Source organism: Colletes gigas, unplaced genomic scaffold (assembly GCF_013123115.1).
Source record: "Colletes gigas isolate AHSC1104 unplaced genomic scaffold, ASM1312311v1 Colletes_gigas_Sc00007, whole genome shotgun sequence".
Lineage (NCBI taxonomy): Eukaryota > Metazoa > Arthropoda > Insecta > Hymenoptera > Colletidae > Colletes > Colletes gigas.
This window is the reverse complement of record NW_025106636.1, coordinates 7,068,941-7,087,868: the sequence shown is the minus strand read 5'-3', so window position 1 is coordinate 7,087,868 and position 18,928 is coordinate 7,068,941. Positions and strand designations below refer to the sequence as shown.

At 41.5% G+C, this 18,928-nt stretch overlaps 1 protein-coding gene across 1 annotated transcript; it reads left to right on the top strand.

Moving 5' to 3' along the window:
* Positions 1-362: 362 nt before the first annotated feature.
* LOC122396601 (putative eggshell protein) lies at positions 363-2,643 on the top strand. Its single transcript, XM_043395154.1, has 5 exons — positions 363-516; positions 634-716; positions 1,540-1,773; positions 2,155-2,298; positions 2,476-2,643. Exons 1-5 carry the CDS (start codon positions 363-365, stop codon positions 2,641-2,643), a joined length of 783 nt encoding a protein of 260 aa, XP_043251089.1.
* Positions 2,644-18,928: the final 16,285 nt, after the last annotated feature.

Here is an 18,928-nt window from a genome sequence, read left to right as displayed (position 1 = left end):
TGACTCGATGTCTCTATCGTGCCAGGATTAAACGCAAAAAAGTATTGTCTGTTTAAACCAGCTGGGTAAAAGGTATCACGTTTTCGCGGTCAAATATTAATATTGAACGACAGAAGAGTCTATCCCGAGTGAAAGCGGACGTGCCTGGGACGCCCGGATCGTAAAGAAGCGTCCCTTTGATCGCTCGGAAGCGAAAACTTTCTTTTGGCTCGTGAAACGGGGGAAAAACACGTCGGACACGAAGCGGAAAGAAAAAGGATCCATCGAACGCTGTCAATAAATCTCTGCCACGGCCGAACGAGATCTTCAGTGTCAGGATTCGTTCATCTCGACGCTCTTCGAGCTCCTGTGGTGTCGTCAAAATGGTGTCGTTCGGTCGAACGTCGAGACTCGTCGGGTTTCTCGTCGTTTCGACGATTCTGTTCGACGGTTCGCGAGCCACCGAGAAAATTAAGACGGCTTCTGTTGACTTGAAACGCGTGGAGGACCTCGAAGCTTCTCCCAGCGTCCATGGAGGCACGTATTTATGCTTATCGAGTGATTTGGAAAGATTAGAGCAGTCAGAAGCTGCCATTTTGAAAATTAACCAGAATGCACATTTTCAATGAACACATTTGCAATTAATTGAAACAGATGGAGGCAAATACGGGGAGAAGGGTGGAGGTACAAAGTTTCACGAGGATCACCATTCTGTCGATGAAGAAAAGGGCGACAAGGTACATTAATATTATTTCAAAAATGATCATATCGAGTAGTATAAATTTCGTGGGAGGCTTTCTGAGATGAGTGACCTCGCGAGCCAGTGGCTTTGGCCGCCATTGTTGCATCCTTCGCCCAGCTTTCTCCGTGAGCATCGATGCTAGGTGGGTTGCTACGCTGCAGGCGGATTTTAGTCGATCTTTAAACGCTTATCACCACAAAACAAAGACTCCGTACATTATATATTAACATACAAAGTGCATCGTTTGTTAATTATTCGAGAATTCTTGTGCAGAAAAAGGAATTCATCATCATTTGGAACTGTTAGAGCTGTTCCTGGCATATGAGACTCTTTCTCTCTCACTCCTTAGCCGACATCGACGTACCAGTGCTCGTCATTGTCGACGACTTTTTTCTCTTTTTATCGCCCCGTAATATTAGAGTCGACGGCATCCAAGGATTATTTATTATACGGTCGTTTTTACGCGAACGATATCCTTGCAGCACCAAATGACGCTTCTTTCTTCACCGGGAAAATATTCTCTGAAACGATACCGTGTTTTTCCGGACCCCTTTTGTACTACGCCGACGCTTCTGATATTGCTTTTCACTTTTACTTCGCGAGGGGACGCTGCCCGTGGGGTGATTAATTCGTCGGCGAACTCGTCGCTCTCCGACTCGATGCAATGCTTTGAAACCGTAAACGATGTTTGGACATGGCATTTAGTTTTTTTTGGGAAATTCCTGCCCGTCTCTCGTCCGTTAAATCCTTTGCAATCGAGACACGCAATATGCATACATTCAATGACGAAAGGGTTAATTATGCCCCGTTTGGAACAGGGCTACAAAGTTTTCCACGAGCACGATAAGGGCCAGAAAGGGCATCACGACATAGAGAACCATAAAGGAAAATATGATGAAAAGAAAGGGGAAGAGGAGAAAGAGCACGAGGAGGTAGATCATTACGATGAAAAGCATCATGGCGAGGAAGGCGAAAAGGCAGCGAAATTCGACGAGGAAGGGAAACACCAGAAGGGCTACAGCACTAAAGGTGGCCACAGTATCTTCAAGAAGGTTCGTTTGCTTTGTAGTTAATGTTAACTATAATTTCTGCGAGCACGCAAAGAGATATTAAACAAAATTTCATTTGGATCGGACAAAAATAGTAGGAGTTATAAGGGAATCACAAACACACAGATCTTGAATTTTTCTCTACGATCTAAAGTATACTTGGTATTTTATTATATTAATCAATTAATTAGGGCACCGTTTATTTGTCGCGGAGAGTCTTCGATACACTTTTTCTGAACTTCGTCGAACCTGTCGGCGAGATAAGTTTCTTTCTTGCATCGAGCTTGTAACGACTTGGGCGGACAATTTTCCGAGCATCAACGGCAGTGATGCAGTTAACGTATTAATTAAAAATTGCTCGGTTAACGCGAGATCGCGTTGCAGGACGAGTACGAAAAGAAGCACGACTTTTACGACGAGTACCACGAAGACGGTGAAAATGAGAAGCATGGAGGTTACCATCACGAACACGAGGGCAAAAAGGGTGGCCACGAGAAGAAGGGACAGCTGGACTCTGCTCGTCACGAGGTCAGTCTAAACGTTTAAATATTTACAGCATTAATTATTGTGATATTAGACCAATCTAAAGAATGGCGCTACGTGTAAATATCTCCTGTAGATCACGACAGATGGCGCCAACAGAGACGCTTTTTTAATAAAACGAAATCAATTATTCGAAGTGTCTCGACTTAACTGATGTTTCAGCATCATCACGGCAAGAAGAAGAAGCAAGAGCAGGGCCATCATCATCGTAATCAGAAGGGTCGTAAACAAAGCGAGGGCCAGGACAGCCATCATCGAGGCGAGAAGAAATATGGGAAAAATGGTGGACACGAATCGGGGAAGAAATGGTTCGCGAGCAACGGACATTAACACCTGAGGGAATTAACCTAGTTGTTGCGACAATATACAGGGTGTTTACGAGTAATCTTTTAGGGGATGATTAAAAAATCAAAAGGTCTTATAGGTTATTATTCGAATAAAATTTTTTCCAACTTTCCTAACTACGAGACATAGATATTAAAACAAGTCACCTTTTTTTTACTTTTTCACTTATGTAATTAACTATAATTTGTATCATTTTGCGTATAACTATTGTACTGATATAATAATAATCTCATTAGTAATACAAAATTAAAAATCTGTGTGTTTGCTTTGGGTTCAAGGACATTTAAAAGTTTCCCCATTCATTATTGCAAAATATCTTCTACGGAAAAACTATAGTTCCATGTAATTAAAAGCTCCACGGATGTTACACTGTGAAATTATGCAAATGTTGCATGAAATATGTAACCGCATATCCTTTGCTAGCAGTGTGGAGTGCGATTTTCGTCGCAGCTCGGAGAAAATGGTGGTCCAGGTTATTCGCCGGGTGCCGTAATTATTCAGAAAAATAGCCCATTGAAGCGATCCCCGATGCTTTGTAACACGATTCCCTTGATCGTTCCCGCGCGTTCTAATTACACCGCTACAACATTGGACGTGGTCATTTTAAGTGATAACAGTACCCGTCGCGAAAGATTACCTTTCAGCCGACGAAATTATACAGAGACCGACGAGAAACGGGCAAAAAATACCAGTAATAGTCGCCACTACGATTTTCGCGCCCTCGACGCCATTTTTCGTACATTTTGCCAACCTTCCATTGCAAGATTTGACATTTGTTTATCAATATTTCAACTATTTGAACACGTCACATATACATCGATATTTATAAAAAGCAATATACTTTTTTTAAAAAATTTTACAATTTTATTTTAGGAGAGGACTATCGCCATCGTTGTCCATTTTTATATCCGCCACTGTTCGAGGCGGAGCAGAACAGAAATTCGTACCCAGGTCTCTCGAGATGATGAAATATCTTCGATCACGCTGACCGATCAAGCGAGAAGTCGTTTTCGTCGCTCGGCTATACGCCGTGGAAAGTGAAAATCTTGGCGTGAAATTGGCTACGGTCCGCTACCTGTTCTATTGTCGCGATCGCGAACGCTCTATGAATAAGCGGCTGGTATGCGATATCGACTCGCGGAATTGCGAGTCTTCGCTACGACAGGAAGCCAGACGTCGCGTCTCCGAGCATCGGGGCTGCGTTCCGTTCGAAGAGCAAGCCTTTCTTCGCGTAGGAGAACGTTAATTACTTTCGCTGAATGTACACCGCCGTTACGTCGATACTTTTCCTCTTATTTCATGTACAAACGACGGCTGAGAAACGTCTTGCCCCTTCGAATCGATCACGAATTATTATCCACGTGCAAGTCGAACTCTGTGTGTTTGTGATTTCTCTGTAACTTCTACTAGCCTCGTACAAATCGTATTATACTTTGTCAAGTTGTAGTTCGTGGTCCCACGGACGATATAGGCTATCTAATTTTTGGGAATATTAGGTATATAGTAGGCTACAAGATTGTTTAAATGAGCGGGACATTGTATTATATGTCGAGTGAAACTTCTTAAATTTATCTATATGAGAGTATTCGTACTGCATTGTGAGCAGATTTCATTTTTATGAAGAATGTTATGGCATTCCTGCTGATAGAACCTTGCATAATACTGAAGAATGCCAAGAATGTCATAACAATACTGCGCGATGTGTGTAGGATGTAGATTAAGCATGCAGAACCACCGTAGTGAAATGTTAGAGAGAAGTTGGAATGGAATGAATTGACCGCCAAGGTCACTGACAGCTGTTACCCCCACCCTAGTCACTTGGTGTACGCTGCGTGCAGATAGAGTCCCAAGAAACTCGTAATGCGTAGTTAAAATCATGCAAAGCCTTTACTTCATCCGAATATAATTTTCTTAAAATGATTTTAAATGCTCCTAAACAACATTTATGCAACATAACAATCTATTTGCTTGTGTTATAAAACACTGCTGTTAATTTGAAGGCACCTAAAGTAGACTAAATTCCTGTAAATAGATTTTCTCATAGGAATACAATACTGCCTCGTTTATTGCACAAATCTGCGTTATGGATACATGCAACGAAGCCATCCTCACCACCAATTGTGGACGTCAAACTCCATTCGAGCGGCCCAATTTTGAGTTCAGTAGATTCCAAAAAAACGAAATCTGGTCCACACCTCTCTATATGCAATCTGGCAATCCCGATTTTATTGCAAGAAGAGAGGTACTGGTATCAAAAAAGCAGAATTCACCGATCGACGAACAATTTTAGAGCAAAGTTCAAAGAGGCGCAGGTAAGTGGTGACCGTAACGAAGTCATCGTTCGTAAATCGAGTAAAATTTCTAAGATGAGCCCAAGATTGCGCCAAGAGATAGTTAAGGGCACCTGTTTGCAGGGTAATGGCGCACGTCGTAGGAGGTTTTGTGACGCTAGGCTCGGTGAATCTTCTTTGCCGCCAGTAAATTAATCGGCGGAACTAATCCCGGGGTCCTTTTTTTTGTTCCATTATTTCACTCCTACGTTATCCACTCCCACGCGACGCTTCTACCTGTAGAATCCTCGTTGTAGATTCGTCGACCATCAATTTCACCTTTTCTCGTTAAATTACTGCACTTGTTAGCTCTGTCCACGACCTTCTAGACTTCGAATCCTCGACTTCCAAGCTTCTTTTGGTTCTTATTTTTTTTTTTAAACGAGTATGAGCACCATCGATTACTTAGGGGTGGATTCAATCCCCTTTTCCCCGAGAACTAAGGTTATAAAAGTTCCATTCGAACCGTTTCGACGGAAGTTGTAACTCGATTAAAATTCATAAAATAAATAAATTCGATTGGAATCAATCGCGTAATTACAAAAGCGGACGCAAACGCGTTGGAACTCGTTAATTATTCTCAATCGTTGGAGATTATTTGTCGTTGCGAACGATGATTGTTCGCGCGCCACGTTAATCGAAATTGTCTCGTTAATGTTATAAAACTGCGGCGAGGGGACCGCTGAAGCTCGACGGGAGGCAAAAAGAAATCCGTTGCGAAATAACGAACGATTTGTCGTCTGTTGCAAGCGAGCATAATCAGATTAGTCCTACGAATCGATTGGAAGTTTCGTTCATTTTCCATTTTTATGAAATATAAAAGGTATTTTCCAATAAATGCACTTACCAAAATTAATAACATTTCTGAAACTATAATATAGGAACAATTTCTGATTTTGATGGAGTTTTCTATTTTTACTTTTTTTTGGAGGTCACGTCAAAGTCAATGTAAGTTACGTACGATATTATGTTAGATCAAACAACGACGATAAGTTCAGTGGTAAATAAAATTTTATCAATCAAAATTCTATTTAATCGAACGAATCGTCAGCCATTTTCAGGTTAATATCTTCCTACTTTGCAATCGTAATATGTCATTCTTTTTTATACGATTTCACGCGCGAAGAGACGAGAGTTGTGTTACGCAAAATCGCGAATCGTAAACGGGGATTTCCCGTGTTTCTATCGGACGGATTACGTGACGGAACGTGTGCCATTTTTCTGCGGGTTGTTGCAAAAGTGAAAGTTTTCGACCACAAATGAAAAGCACCAAAAACCAGCTGAAATATATTTTACTGTTCGAACGGATCACTGAGAAAATAGTGCACAGACGCGCTGAGTCGATTTTGTCACTTGAATCCGGGGTAAAAATTGTCACTTGAAAGCGGGGGCTACTTCCAAGGCGAATAAAACAAATATTAACGTCGTTGATTAAATTTTTAATGCGATCTTTTACAAATGTCCTATTTTGGAATCATCTAATTCAATTTCTTGATCATCGGTTCAAAATTAAAGATCAATAGTCGATCGAGCGACACCCAAATGAAAAAGAAATAGTAAAACGATCTCGCGGAGACTGTACTTTTCTACTTTTAGCTTCGACACACACTTCCACCATTTACTTTCATTTCCACGAGATCAAATATGTAATCGAAGTTCTTGTTAACCACGATATACGCTGTATATTCTAGCTCTGTGCAACTTTTTTTTACGATCAACGATCTAATAATTATTTTCACTGTTGTTTCTAGTTTACTACATTGTTGACGTTACGAGGGAGATCTTTTTGCCATCCGGATTTCTGTGATTTTAATTGACCGATTGCTCGGTGCGATCTGGCCGAGCGACGAATTCTTGTGCAACTGTTCGGAGAAAGGAGGAAGCCGAATCGAGAGAACGATCGACAGAATCGACGTGATTCGCCCCGGCGCCGTTGCTCCCTCGGCTGAACGCGCGCCTCCTAATCGCTGTGAAATTGTCATATTATTCGCGAACGGTTTTCTAAGACGGGAAATCACACGATATAATTGCCTGGTCAGCCCAGAAACACAGTTCAGTCTCGGTTGTGTCCCCGACGAGCCATGCAAACCGCCCGACCAACGGCGGCTACCCTGCTGCTTCTATTTTACCTGGTAACGTCCATTTTTTAAATATTCTCTTCCAAAACACTCTTTTGGTAATTTATTTACATATAATTACTATTTAATTTTTAATAGATCACAATATCTACTGATATTTCAAGAATTTACCATTTTTGCCATTTTTACCATTTTGATATTTCATAAGTAGATCGGCATATATTCGTATATAGAATATAAATGCTTTTAATGTACGATCTATTGATGTTTTTAGAATGTTTTACCATTTTTAATTTTTCAAATGGCCAATAATTAGAATTAATGATATCTACTATAATTTATGTTTCACAGACAACAAGACCAGCCCCCGCAAACGGAAACACCGTCAGATCGTGGAGATCCGTTCCATCAGCTTCAGATCAGATCGCCTTAAACGATACGACCGCCATAAACGATGGTAACGACGAACGATCGACCAAATTCCCAACCATTCTCAATCCAACGAAGATCAATAGCGAGATTTTGTCGCTCGTAGACAATGAAAGTGACGATTCAGGGAAAAATATTGCTCCTCCGAGCACCGACCAACAGGTGAATCAATCCGAGATGCGGATCGTCATGGCGGATGACACCTTAGACCCGGAGAGCATGGAACATGCCTTGTCTGTCGTCGAATACGAGCCCCAGAAGATCAACAAAAAGACCAAACGAAAAACTATCAAAGATCTCAGCATTAATTCCGGTGAATAATTTCGACAATATTAAAATTTCAATTTTTAATGTTTCATTATTATTTAGTGAAAAATTAATATTCGCAAGTATCATTCTAAACAGATTTAAAAATAAATTTCACTTTCAGGCTCCGTAGAACCCATCATAGAGAGTGCAACCCTAAGCGTTGACACTGCATACTATGAGGTGCCACGTACCAAGCAACCGAAGAAGCCATCGTTGCAGTATCACTTCAAACCCGGCTACGAAAGCCAAAAACCGCTCGAAATCGATCCAAAACTCACCCCCAGAGACGTGCACTACTCATACGTAGCGCCAGTGCTGGACAAAGCGATCAAACAGAGGAACTTCAAGGATCGTGCATCAGTGAACCCTCAAACTACCCCCTTAATAGAAGAACCTAAGCTGAAAAACGTTCTTCCGTCGAAAATCCCTGCTGTGTACAGGTACTCTTCGTTGACAGGTGATCAGAGGAGGCCAACGAAGCCATTGGTGGAGTCAACTATCACCACCACCCCTTCGAATGGGGATTCTTATTCCACCAAAGCACCTAGAAGAAGGAAGAGTCGCAAACGGGTAGCGGAGAGGACTTGGAATCGTCGAGATACGGTCAATTCCCAGAACGACGACAACAGCTACGTCAGCGATGCACCCAAGGTTCACAGAGCGATCAATCTCGAAGGCAGGAACAAATCTAGGTATTTGGGATCGGTTGGCAAGCATGGCGTTGCGTCCAAGACGCTCGCCAGGTCTGTTAAGCCAAGCCAGAAAACAGGGGTGGAGAGATTGACGGATGAAAGCGCAGCTTTAAGTGGGAACCGCGAGTCTAACAACAGGAATCCTCATCCGAAAGCATCGAGGAGCAACGACGGAGAGTCTAGTGGTCATTTCCGGGAGACTGAGTCGGTCGGGAGTCTTCCGTCCGGCTTAAATAGAAAGCTGTACGAGAGACACGACAACAAAAAGAGCTCCAGCGAGCAGACACCCGTGAACAACGGTCCTCTGCCTTACATAGAGAAGCCAAATTCGCTCGAGTACTCAGAAACTGTCACAGGAAGACCTCTGTCTACCTACAAGACTGGTCTGCCAGAGGACAGGAGTCCTAAACTGAAGACTCCTGGGTACGCAAACGACCTAGAGTCGGGCTCTAAAGTCCCATCGGTGGATATCTATCATACCATCAGAGCTCCAGGTGCTGGTCTAGAGTCTGCTAGCTCGGTATCCTCCACAGTGTTGCCTCTAGTATCCCCAAGCTCTTATTCGTCGAACCTGGTGCTCTATCCGCCAGGGTCGACGACTTTGGCACCTGTTCAGAGCCACGAAGCCACCTGGACCCCGCAGGGGGAACAGAGTCATCAGGACAGGGATTTGGGATCCAGTGAAAAGGGTCAGAAAAGGGAGGCTGAGGCTACAAACTATGGAAGCAACGAGGATGAGTCGAAGAGTCAAGAAAGGGTTAAGATCCCTGACTCTTCGGATGGAGGACACCAGGGTGGACCTGGGGATCAGGATCAACACGATCAGAGTGCACACGGAAGTGGTGAGGATCATGATCAGTACGATGGCAAGAGGTATGATCGGTGGAAGGACGAGGTACATGGCGATAGCTCGCACGAGTCCTCCCAGAAGAGCCAACGTCATCAGGACATGAACGAGGACGGAGACAAGGAAGGTGGAGGCGGTGACGGCAAGTTTGAGAAGGGCGAGGGCACCGAGCACACAGAGGGCCATCAAGAAACTGAGGGTGATAAGGGAGAGAAGGTAGAATGTTAATTGGATTAACCCCAACTCGTGCTAATGGGGGGAATGATGTGAGAATGAGAGTAAGCGAAGCAGTTGTGATTGTGTTATCTGTGGTGGAAATCGAACTGAGATCTTTCAAGACACCTTGCATTAAACATTTCTCTGTTTAAAATTAAGAAATGGTCCACAGTGTCTACTATAGAAAGCAAAAGATTGTTTTCATGTGATTTTGTATTTCCCATAGGCCTACAAGAGCTGGCACGGGCACGAGAAGGCCAACAAGGGTTACAGTGACAAGGAACGCAAGAGCAATTACTACGACGAGAAAGATGGCAAGGAGAAAGAACACAAAGACGAGGGCGGTTATCACGAGGAACATCAGCATGGCGAGAAGGGCGAGAAACAGGCGGAGTTCGACGAGAAGGGCCAGCACCAGAAGGGTTACAACACGAAGGGTGAACATTCTGTGCATAAGAAGGTACGTTTGAGATGGATCAATCGGTCTGCTTGAATTAAATCGATCGCCTCTGAAATTCCTAACTCCGCGCAGTAGTCCTTCGTTTAATGACAAAAAATCGGTTCCCCCAGACGCCAATTAGGGAGAGTTGAATCGAATTCTACTTCGGGCAATGACCCAACCACGCGAGAACCGACGAGAAAAACAAATACACTAAAAAGTAACAGAAAAAGTAATTAAAAACTTCTTACATCTGTGATTATATCACCACAAAAGTACTATTAATGGAGTGGCGAGACTTTCCCAATAAAAATAAAAGTTCCGCAAAGAGTTCAGTAAAAATATAAAAATTTCAAGACGTAATTATCCACGTTTCTTTCGATGGGGATAAAATTCAGTCAATAAGCGAGGGAATACTGTATGTCTATGGATCTCGTTAATTCCTGTTCAAGGACGAGTTCGAGAAGCGGACAGAGTTTTTCGACGAGTTCCACGAGGATGGCGAACAAGAGAAGGACGGTGAATACTATCAAGAGCACGAAAATAAAAAGGGCGGTCACGAAAAGGTGAGCCACCATAAAGAGGGTGACCTGGAGGAGAAGTATGGCAAGGAGGCGGAGTACATGAAGGGCAAGCACTATCACGAAGACAAAGGTCACAAGGTAAACGAGGGCAAAGAGAATCATTACGAACACGATGACATGCACGGGAAGAAAAACGAGTACAAGGATAGGAAGAAGTGGGAGTACAAAAAGGGCGATGATGGAAACGCGGGTGGCAAGGATGAGAAGTCTGCTCATTGATTTGCTTCTGCTGGGGCGACTGCAGAAACTTGGATGCAATTTTTATCATTGTCCGATCGATATTTTAATATTCTCTGGAGACATTGTGTAACTTTGTTGTAAAAACTAGGTAGTTAAACATTCTAAATATCGGTTATAGTTTCTAGTTATAATTATTGATAGCAGGTCAGAAAATTTAATCGTTTCTATACTTTAAACTAGTACTAGTTATCGAATCAAAACTTCTATTTAAAACTGCGAACATACGCGAGCTGTGGCCGCACTCGAATATGGCGCCACGCTGCGAATGCACTCAACGACTTTGAAATGGTTTTTCTCAAAAACTGAGCCTAGGATGAAAAAATTTTATTCCACATATTTGATATATTTCGTCCCAAGGTATCGTTTTCTCGACTTTATAAGGAACTATACCACAGTGATAATCCGCTAGTATACTTGTTTATAGATAGTTTGTTGTATCTCTGTACTTATGATGTAAATTGTAAAACTATTGTTGCTTGTTGAAATAAACAGAACACTCGAACAGTGAGACCACGATATTTTGATAAATTCCAGAGCAAAAAATGGCACGCACGGAGTTCAATTTCATTAACCCAGCTGGCAGACATACACGGTGCTGGTAAAATTCATTCGTTAAGTTTTCAGACACACGTTGCTTCCTTCTATCGTTCCTTGGACGAGAACAAACGCACCGGTGTGTGAAAAATGAGCATCTGCGCGAAACTGCGAGAAGGAAGGTCAGTATCATCCGCGACAGGAGAATATAGGGAGCTTTAAAAAGCTTCCAGTGTTACGCAAACTGGCTGGCCGTACGTAGCTTTCCTCAAAATTGCTCAAGAAACGAGGCAAGAAGCCACAACGGTAATTTTAGTGTGCAATTCCTGGTAATTCAGTAGACTGGGAATTCTATAAATGGTTCTCAAATGGTGTAAACGAATAAAGTGGTTTACTAGAAGGGATAGGATTACCACGTGAGCCAACAGAAAATAACGTCTTTCATAATTAGACCCAAAGTAGTATGGAATATTTGCCCACTAAAATCTCTGTGGTAGCCTTTCTTGGACGCAAAGGGGGACCTAGGAATACTTAAGGACATGGCGCAGTGCCATCCACAGGATATTTATGATAATAAAGATTACTCTTAGATCAAAACAGTTGTATTAACCCTTAAGTGGATTATTGGAGCCCTTCACAAGTTTAAACTAATACTGTACAATATAGTATGTATTGATTTCCATTTACCAATTTGGTAAACATCAAAATTGAGTGAAATAATTCAGTTGAGATTGAGAGTCAAGCTCTAGGGTTAAGTCGACACGTGACTAGATGGAACCCATCTCTCATAATGCAAGTGCATGACACACAAATAGAGATCACAGCTGATCCAATGAATTGGAATAAGAAAGCCCAAACGGATCATTTAATGGCGATTAGCCTGGTCTGGCCAACTGTCCTCGAGGATTTATTCGACATACTAGAAAACGACGTCCACCTTGCACCCACGCTTCCGGGGCAAACCCCTAAAGCTCCCTACTTATCGATTCGTCGAGTTATTAGGCTCCTCGGAATCACGCGAACGATTCCAGCTGCTAGAATCGCGGATGCTGGCGACAGGTGATTTACAATAGGCTCCTACGGAATAAGATAAAGGCCGCGACCGAAGATGATTTACGCCAACGCCAGGACGAAGCTAATGGCGCGAATATTGCTGGTCGTTAGTCGGTTTTCATCCCGATGAGCCCCGTGCGAAGCGGCAGCCAGCATCGCTTGGCGGGCCATCGGGCTATCGTCACGTATCGCAGCACCCTCGTCGGTCGGACGCGTGCCTCCTGATGACCCACATGCAATAAAATAGATACACCCGTTATCGGGAGATCCCTTTCGGCGATAACTTTTTATCGATCTCGATCGGACATTGCTGGTTCTCACGATTATGAAACGCCCACGCCGTGAGTGACAACTGTGAGTTCTGCACAGTTTGCAGTAACGTTTGTCGAAATTCTTTGATCGCCAATAACCCTTTTCGCCTCTTACCGAAATTATATCGATAGACTGCAGATGGTAGATTACAGACTGTCTTCGTTTTTAAAAATCAACACTAAGTAAGATTATTCAGTTGAGATTGAGAGCCCACTTAAGGGTTAAAGGGAAACAAAATGTTGAGAAAAAGAAAAAATGATCCTTGCAAGGAGGCTTTAATCTTTGACTACGTGATGGTTTTAATGAGCCGTTCGATGGTCAACAATGGATCATGATCATAAATGGTCAACAACTCAACTTAGAATGACCTTGAGTTGCGTTCGTGCTAGTCTCAAGAATTGCAATCGAGAGAATTGGAAGACAATCGGGTTGTGCGTCCTAGTTTCTGCCCGAGCGTCGCGACGTATCGCAGTAAACGACGATAACGATTAAATGGTGGCGAGAAGAACAATATCTAATGACGTCATTGCGCATAGATCTTCAAATCTCTGGACCTAAATTGGTCGAAATTGATGAAATTTTGGACTTCTATTTGCTCTCCGAACTTTCAACTATTATAATTCTATGGATATTCTTAGAGAACTTCCTCGTTAACTTTTCATTATCCTGAGAGACTTTGCTATCAGTCATTGACGATATCATCCTCCTCCTCCATTTCAAGCTTTAATGTTTAGTTTACGTTCGTTACGCCCGCGAAAGTGAAAATCCATGTTGTTTGTCAAATTGGACGCGATAAGTTTCGGATACTTGTATTTGATTGCGTTATCGTCAATGACAAGGGAATTATATTAGCGATTGGAATGATCAATAGAGACTAGCATCTATAGTGTCGCTCTTTGATCAAATTTAGGGAAGTATGGAACAGCTGCACACTTGTTACGACAATAATGGAAAACACATCCGAAGCTACCTTCGTATCTTTTAAGTTACGTGCATATCGGGTCTTTGAGTTGGTATCTTTGCTTAATTCAACGATCTAAATCCGATCCTATTTTATTCCTTCCTGTGTTTACCAGCGAAAATACAGGATAAACGAACGTAATTACTCGACAGGATGATACATTAATCATCATCGACGCCCACGCGATCGTTTGTTTCGTAATTGCATTTCCCAATTAGAATATTAAATTCGCGATCATGTAACTTGTTTATTCGTGCGATAAAATGATTTATCGACGGTATTTCCATTAAAACGAGCCCAAACACGATAGCATTCGGATTATTTTCAATTATTCATCCCTAAAATTATTTCTGAAAAATTCTCGAATACGTGGAAACAAAACTACTGCGAATAAGGTCGTGTTGGGATTCATTTTTGCGAGAAAAACCTTACTAATTCACAGATGATACAGGCAATATACGAATTTAGTATGTACTGTCACATCAATGGGCGCGAGGCATCGCTTTAAAGTTCGGTGACCGAGCACGTGTAACACGATACGCGCTCGTTTCTGGTTCACGCGTGGCTGGGTCTCCACTCCGGGATAAAGAATATCGATCCCTGGAACGAATTCGTGTCCAACCCCGGCTATATGCAAATCTCGAATGCCGAAATTTTGCATGTAACCGGGAACCACTGCGATTCTTCGGAAAACTGCACGCGACAGAGGGTAAAACTTTTCGCGAAACAAAAAAAAATGACACGAAAACAATGAGGACACCGAGCGAGAGCATATTATTGCGTCGGCTTACTTTGTTCGAGGGGGTTCAATCAAAAATGCAATGTCGTAGGAAGCCCGCGCGAAAGTGTATCGCGGGGAAGACCAACAGAAAGGAAACTCAATTTCGCGCGAAACACATACGCGGCGGACAGTGCAACTTATTCCATACACGAAGAGGGAGGAAGTCGTGGAGTGGGGCAATATCGAGAGAAAAGGGTGGATACACGCGTCTAGTTGATGCGGCGAGTAACGTCAGGAAATATTATTACGCGATGATCGCGAGGCGCGCGTTCGTTTTTACGCGCGAGACGTTCGCGAAATTCCTGACATTTTCCAGCTGCGATTTTTCGTCGCTGATGGAAATCCCTTTTTGCGTTTCGCTTACGGGGAACCCGTTGCTCGGGAAACTACATACGTGTTTCTATCAAAGCCGGTACAAGGTGAAAATAGAATATTACACGGGGAAAATTATTCGAGAATTTTTTTTAAAAGTCTGCTGAAATATTCTTTTTCGAAGCTTTCCTATGCAGATGTTATCGATCCCTGCTCACTGCTGCGATTAAAAACTTCGTAATGGTTATTTAATCTCGATACTTTCGAGACTCTCGGTCCTTAAGAGAATCTACCCTGTTTGAACGAATATGGAATTTTGCTATCGTCTGGAATCGTCGCTAAATGTCGGTCGTTCACCCCCCCGAGGGTCATTCCGTGCATATCGCTTGCACTGTTGGACAGCCAAAAGAAAAACAAACACCGACCCCACTCCCCGCGATGATACTGTTTGACGAGAGCCATCTTGAAATTGTGTTTTCATAGCCGCTTGAACGAGCTGGTGAAAAAAATCGTTGGAAAATCGTGCCGCCTTTTACCACGAACTGTTGAAGCAAATGTCGTTTGACGCACATCGTTTTTCCCCGAAAGAGACCGTGTCATTGTTCGTATGACAGGTACTACGTATAGCAAAAAAAGGAAAACCAACAACTTTCCGCGCGTTCATTTCGTATTATACGAAACATCCCCGAGTCCCGTTGGGTTAGGTCGATTTTTTTTATAGAACTGTTAACAGACAGGTTATAAATCTTCAGCATTATCAGTTCAGTCAGCTTCTTCGTTTTAGATTATCTACACTCTGTTATTTAATCTTTGGGTATACAAAACTGGGAATAGCCACACGTGCTCTATTACTTATATGTGTACTTTGGCCAACCTAACCTCCACCGCGAACATTATGAAGCACCTTTCAAAATCCACGCCTGCTTTTGAATCAGAAATTTAAAATAAATATTATATGGCCTAATATTTATTTAAATATTGCAAAATTTCAAGGAATAGGAAAAGTATATTAAAAATAGAGATCGTTAAAACACTATTTTCTGCTTTGGAGGTTAGAAAGTGTAGTTTGCCATTAAAACCCGCGATATTGATCTTGAATAATAAGCGGGAAACCGTGTAAAATGGCCGACCGGCTTATACATTAAAAACTCGTACACGTTAATGCATTACAAAGTACGTGTTACATCGTGAAGTGGACAGAAAAACTTTTTCGATATGCTGTCGCCTCGACTAATAAAGTTCTAGAGATAGGGTGAAGTTAGAAATGTTCCGAGAGCCGCCATTTTTTCAAAGGAACGAAATAAAATGTCACTGCGATATTGAAATAGTTATAGTCTTCGATTTTTATTTTCAACGCATGCTAATTTTAAACGCGATGCATTTCGAAGATTACAGCTACTCGGATGACGAATTTCTCGATCTTTGATAGGAGCGTTTAGTACTTTCGAGTGAAATTGCTCCTAATTCGCAAGGGATGCCTAACGAAGTTGCTATCGTTAATTGAAATCGACCGTTTCGGACGCAAATGGCTCCTTATCCGCTACTATAGTTCAAGAAACATTCGAACTTTTCTGAGATTGGTAACGATTAAGCCTGCAATATTGTCGCTAAAACTCCGTTGACCCGATTCAGCTTGTTTGTTAGACGATTTCAATCCCTCGACTTTTATAGCATGCGTGATTATAGTAACAATTTTGTATCTTGTAATAGTAACAATCTTGGTCGTTTAGGGACATTTTTTTTCGAAAGCTGGATACGGTTAACCACGTGCCCCAGACTGCTGGATTTCCTCGTTGCTCGTAAAGTAAAAAAACTCGTAAACGCTTGGTCGCGAAAAACCCGACGAAAGACGAACAACAAATCCGTGTGATCAACGTTTTCATGTTTGTGCAGCCGCCAGGAGCACGTGCTGGAGATGGAAACGTGTCCACATTTTTTTTTCTGTTAAGGTTATAAAATTTTTAACACCTTTTTTCGCCTGAAGTTACACGCGATATACCACGTGGTTCAAATAAAATATTACTAACTGTTTTCTCAATGATGTAGACTTCATTTTTGTTTATTAAATGGACTGGGGGACTAATATTTTTATATAGAAACTTATCATTCGACGCAAATTACCACTTGTCAATAATTGTTGACTACAACGTTCGACAAAGTTATTTACGATGGAAATGATAGTACGATCATTTTGCATGAAAAAGTGAGTCGAATATGTAGAATAAAATTTTGTTCGTACGACGCTTCGTTTTCAAGAAAATTGATTTTTAAAATTTTTGGGGCACGTTCACGATTAAGTATGACTTGTGTGACCATTAATTGTTATTACTATTTACGTTTGCGTTCTTAAATATTAATTGCCTATTATGTAATACATAGAAATGTCCAACGCAAGTAGAAATAACGATCAATGGTCAGACACGTCTGACTTAACGTACGTGTGTCCCACGAATCTTCTAAATTAATTTTCTCGAAAACAAAGTGTCGCACGCAAAAACTTTATTCTATATTTTTTACACAGTTTTTCATGTAGAATCACTATGCTGGAGCTCGCATTACCAACTATCGGGTATCCTGCATATTTAGAGTTTTTCTGGGAATCGGGAGTATCTACATAACATGACGTCTCTTTTTCAATTACAATTATAATTAAATTACATCCGATACTACATTTAATGTTTATAAAAACGAATGTTAGCAATTATATTTAATTTCATGCAAAATTTTGTAATGTGATTCATTTTTAGACGTAATATTAAACTATGTAAATTATTTATGTTTCTACCGGAGAGTAATTTAAGGAATAAATTAGTTCCAGTTTATCGTAGCATAGAGTTCACAAATTTGCTGCAATTAGTTGTTTTACAATTTAATTAACCAGCGTCCGAGATTTCCACTGAAACCGTGAATGTTCCAACTCGCGAGGGCTGAAAACAGCCGAGCTGGCATTTCGAGGGGGAAAGGGTGAGACGATCGACCTGTTGCCTGCGCCGTGGAAAGCAAAAAAGCGAGTAGTAAAGAGAACAAAAATACCTACGAAACGACGGGTCGTGCGTGGGTGTACTGTCGTTGGAAAGGATGGCGGAATGGGAAGAGGGATGATCTACGAAAATGCATATATGCGTGTCAGGTGGTCCACGAGATAGGCACGGTGTGTCGTCACTAGCGATAGGTTCGAGACTCTCTGAATCGCTTCAAATTTCAAACAAATTTTGGAAACTTAACGCCAGAAATCACCATGATAGCTTTGATTTCTTATTCTTATCCAAATTAATATTTGGGGAGCTTTTTGAATCCCCAATTGCAAACTTAGATTTAAATTTTTTTAATTCGGAACGTTCGATTTCAAAACTTTTTTATTTTCGTGAAGTCGGTACCTAGGGTATTTTGGTGATTGATTTTGAATGCAGTTAAAGGGGTGTCGTAAATTTAATCTGAAATAACAATTGGGCATGTGCTTTTTAAATTAAATTAAGGGTTCTAAATATACTGATTGTAATATAGAGTACCACAATTCAGCAGTCGTTTGTAATACGGTGTGGCTATCTCCTATAACTTCTGTGGAAGGAACTGGATGGGTGGGTTCATTACAGTACACGAAGCCTCGAGAGCATCTGTGACGAGCATTGCAAGAGACATGAAACAATACATGAGAAAAGACAATCCAAAACTTGGATACCAGAATGGCGAGCTGACGCCAGCCACTGAAACAATGGGCTATACATTCAGAAGGATGTTCAAGAATAAGAAATATTATCGGAATGTCTTTTTAAAAGAAGCTAAGTAAACGTAAAATGTAATTAGGTGTACTGAATAATACTGGACTGGTCATTTATAATAAATTTCTATTTTAAGTCCAACTTTGATAAAGCATTCCCATAGTTCCATGCATCATAGTCTATCGCCAGAGGTGAGTGTACAAATACCACCCCAAAGTTTGAAGCTGTTTGAAACTAACTGAAAATTAAATACTATAAAAGTTGAACTGATATTTGTCTTCCCATTAAATTAAAATTCCTTTTCTATGGTAAAAGGGACATCTGACAATACTGAGCTTCATACATGAGCTAATACAACGCTAGCCAACTTGCATATACCCCTATCGTGTTAATAGTTTTGTTTTCTACAGAAAAGGACATTTTCTAACCTACAG